This window comes from Leptonychotes weddellii, chromosome 5, assembly GCF_054177405.1.
Source record: "Leptonychotes weddellii isolate Sample4059 chromosome 5, ASM5417740v2, whole genome shotgun sequence".
NCBI lineage: Eukaryota > Metazoa > Chordata > Mammalia > Carnivora > Phocidae > Leptonychotes > Leptonychotes weddellii.
The window spans coordinates 8,160,509-8,164,111 of record NC_138373.1 but is presented as its reverse complement, the minus strand read 5'-3'; the positions used below and the strand labels follow the sequence as shown (position 1 = coordinate 8,164,111).

At 63.9% G+C, this 3,603-nt stretch overlaps 1 protein-coding gene across 1 annotated transcript in view; it reads left to right on the top strand.

Annotated features, from left to right (window-relative positions):
• Window positions 1–3,066, top strand: part of SRRM3 (serine/arginine repetitive matrix 3) — a 33,238-nt gene extending 30,172 nt beyond the window's left edge. Inside the window, exons 12-14 of the mRNA XM_081819478.1 lie at window positions 425–649; window positions 752–889; window positions 2,700–3,066. Coding sequence (XP_081675604.1) covers window positions 425–649; window positions 752–889; window positions 2,700–2,928 — 592 coding nt within the window. The 3' untranslated portion in view covers window positions 2,929–3,066. The remainder of the gene's footprint in view (window positions 1–424; window positions 650–751; window positions 890–2,699) is intronic.
• The last annotated feature ends 537 nt before the right edge of the window (window positions 3,067–3,603 follow it).

Below are 3,603 nucleotides of genomic sequence, written 5' to 3'. Positions count from 1 at the left end.
CCCCAACAGAGTCCCACCCCCCACCCCCCGTGATTCTCCTCCCATCAAGGGGCACTCGCCTCCCTCACCTGACCGCCCCCACTGATCACTGTCCCTCGACACCACGGAACACTCTCTTCCACACTTATGTCACTACCTCACGCCCACCCCTAGCCCTTTTCCCTCCTCTGGGAATCTAGTCCCGCTCCACCAACTCACGCACCACTTCCTCCCCCTCACTAACCCTTCTCCTCATCCACATGTCCTCCGTAGAACTCCTCCCCTACGGAGTCCCTTTCCCTCCACTGAGCCCACTTTGTCCCTAGCTGAGCCCGCTCCCTGTCACCGGCACCCCTTTAACCCCACTCCGCCACCCCCCCCCACCCCCGTCCAGCCCACTGTCTCCCTAGCTGACTGAGTCCCTGTCGCCGCGCCCCTCCTCCAGGGCCAAGGAGCGGCCCCCGCGCGCCCGGCCGGCCAGCACCTCCCCGTCCCCGGGCGCGCACGGCAGGCACGGCGGCCCGGAGGGGAAGAGCTCGTCGCGCAGCCCGGGCCCCCACCCGCGCTCGTGGAGCTCCAGCCGCTCGCCCTCCAAGTCCCGCTCGCGCTCTGCGGAGAAGAGGACCCGCAGCCCCAGCCGCTCGCCGTCGCCCAAGAAAACCCTGGGCCGGTAAGTGCGGGCCCGGGGTCCCGCCGGGCGCAGGGGTGGCGGCGGGGACGGGCCCAAAGGGGCCCGGCTGGGCCGCGTCGCTCACCTCGACCGGGCCCACAGGGACAAGGACGGCGAGGGCCGCGCGAGGCACGCCGAGGCCGAGGCCGCCCGCACCCGGCGCCGCTCCCGCAGCTACTCGCCCATCCGCAAGCGGCGCCGGGACTCGCCCAGCTTCATGGAGCCGCGGCGCATCACCAGGTACGGAGGGGCCGGGCCGGGCTCGCAGGGACCTCCTGGGGGACGCACTGAACCTGGTGCAGGCAGGGGAGGTGGGGTTCAGGGGAGGGAAGAGGGCCTGGTGAGGGCTAGAGGCCCCTGGAGGAGGAGAGAGGCTAGAACTGGAGGTGCTGGGGAGGGTGGGACTCAGAGGCAGGGGTCTGAAGGCCCACGGAGGGGAGGGGGCTGTGTACTTGGGTCTGAGTGGGCAGCAGCAAGCATGGAGTTCAGCTCCAGAAGATTCCAGCCATCCTCCTGGAGCCCCTCCCTCTCTCCGTGCTCCCTACATCCATCTCCTGGCAATGATGTCTCCTTTTCTCCTTCATCTCAAGGTCCAGCCTGCCGAGTGGCCTGTGGCCGGCCTGGGGGCCGAGTGGACCCCCTCCCCACAGGCTGCAGGGGAGATGCCCATGTGAGCTGATCTGGCTCTGTTCAGCTGTCATCTGTCTGCCTTTCATGTTGTCACTAACTTCACTCCGCTCACCTCCCAGCACAACCCCCCCGCCCCAGGGGGCGGAATTCGGAGGAGGGGGCACCAGCAGCCTGCTCTCTGGGGCAGCTGTGGGAGGGCCTGTCCCTTCCACTCTCCCTTCCCCCCATCCCAGTCCAATGGGGCTGTGGGGAGTGTGTGGCAGATATGGCAGAAGCCACATCAGAGAGCGTCTCTGCCAGGACTGGAGGGTGTGGGCCTAGGTCTCCCCGTGAAATTATGCTCTGTGTTTGTGGAAACCAGTCCGAAGCCCTAGACCCCTGAGACTTGGGGTGGAGGGCTACAGGCAAAATTCTGAGCCCAGCTCTGCCACAGACCCTGCTGGGCAGCCTTTAGGAGATTGGTGTGCCTCTCTGGGTCTGGGTGTGCATGTCTGAACAATAAGCAGAGCTCCCTGAGCATCTTTTCAGCTCTAACATGGACTGATTCTCAAACTAGCCCTTCCAAGTCCTTGATGATGCAGATTGTGGAGGGAGGAGAGGGCATCGCCTCCTCCCCTCAGCCCAGAGCTAGAGGCCAGATGGCCAGGCTTGGGACACCCCCTAGACAGGCCACACACCTCACCCATATGCGGAGGGCCCTAGACTCCTGGAGTCCTGCACCTTCCACCTGGCACCCCCCTCAGCCCCTCTCCCAGGCTGCCTCCTCCTCCCACTAACGTACACCTGTTTTCTTCCTCAGAATTAACCCCACGCCATGGGGCACTGTTGCCCCCTTAACCACTCTCTTTTCTTTTCTCTGGGTCACAGCCTCCTGGCTTCAAACTAACTCCGGGCCGGCGGGAGGTAGCTGAGTGAGAAGGGGCCAGCGGGACTGGGGGGGACAGGGTGGGGGCATGGTCATGGGCAGCAACGGCCAGGGCTCTCTTCCTTGTTCCCTTGAAGTGACCTGACAAACCGAAACCCTCGATTCTGTGGGGACCAGAGAAACAGGGCTGGGCCTTATCCACAACCCTTTCCATGACCAGAAACCACTGCTTAGCTTGGTTGATGTGAGTTGTCTATATTTAAAAGTTTCATTTATTCAACAAATATTTATTGAGCACCTTCTCAGGCCAAGCAGACTTGGTCTCCTTTCTCTGAAGACAAGTGAGGAAAAACGAAATGACCAACAGGAAACTGGCAAGAGACCACTGACTGTCCAGTCCTTTCGGGGCAGGGGACACTCCAAGGCCAGAGGTCAGGGGAAACTGAGGCAGGGAAGCCCTGGCCACTGCTGGGGAAGGGCTCAGGGCCTGAGTGAGGGCCCAAGACAGAGCTCAGGGACCCGAATGGCCTATAATCAGCTTTTCCCTCCCGGCAGTGCCCGAAAGCGTCCCATCCCCTACTACCGGCCCAGCCCCTCGTCCTCCTCCAGCTGCCTGAGCAGCGACTACTCAAGCCGGAGCCCCAGCCGCAGCCCCAGCCCGGGCCACAGCCACGGAAGCTACAGCAGCCGCAGCCGCGGGACCCGCAGCCGCACGCGCAGCCCCTCCCGGACCCCCAGTCCCAGCTACCACAGCCGGAGCAGCTCAGAGAGTGGGGGCTTCTGAGCCCAGACAGACCCAGCTTGGTGCCCCCTGGCATAGGGAAAGGCGAGAGGTCAGGCCCCAGGACCTGTGAGGGGGCCTGCACCCCACTGCTACAAAGAGGTCCCTGGGCCAGGGAAGACCTTGAGGGTGGGCGCCCTGCAGACGAGGAGGAGCTAGGTTCTGCTGCTTTTGGAGGGTCCCCACCCCCACCTCCTGTCTGCCCACCATGTCCAGGGAACAAAGAGCCGTTGCGAACACAGGGATCACCCTGTCCCCCTTCCTGCTTGATGCCAGCTCACCAGGCTGGGGACAGCTCAGTGGACCCAGGGACACCTTGGAAGGTGCCAGACCTGGGAGCCTCCCCTCCCCTCTCCACAAGGCCCTCGGCTCCTCTCTATCAATGGGCAGACAAGGAGGTGGGAAGGCAAGCAGGATCTAAGTTAGCCAGAAGGAAGAATGGCCTAACCCTTGGTGCATCGCCATCCAGGCTGGGGAGCTGCTTCCTTCTGAATTGGCTGCACGATCCTGGCTGAGGATGGGAGGCTGGCTCCACAGCCTCCCCCCCAGCCCCTCCCCTGGCCCAGGAGTACCCAGACCCACTAGGTGGGCCCCTAAGCCCCAGCCTGAGGAGCCGGGGAGCTCACTCTTGGTCCCACCTCTTCTCTCCAGGCCAGGCTCTCCCCTTCAGCCCTCACC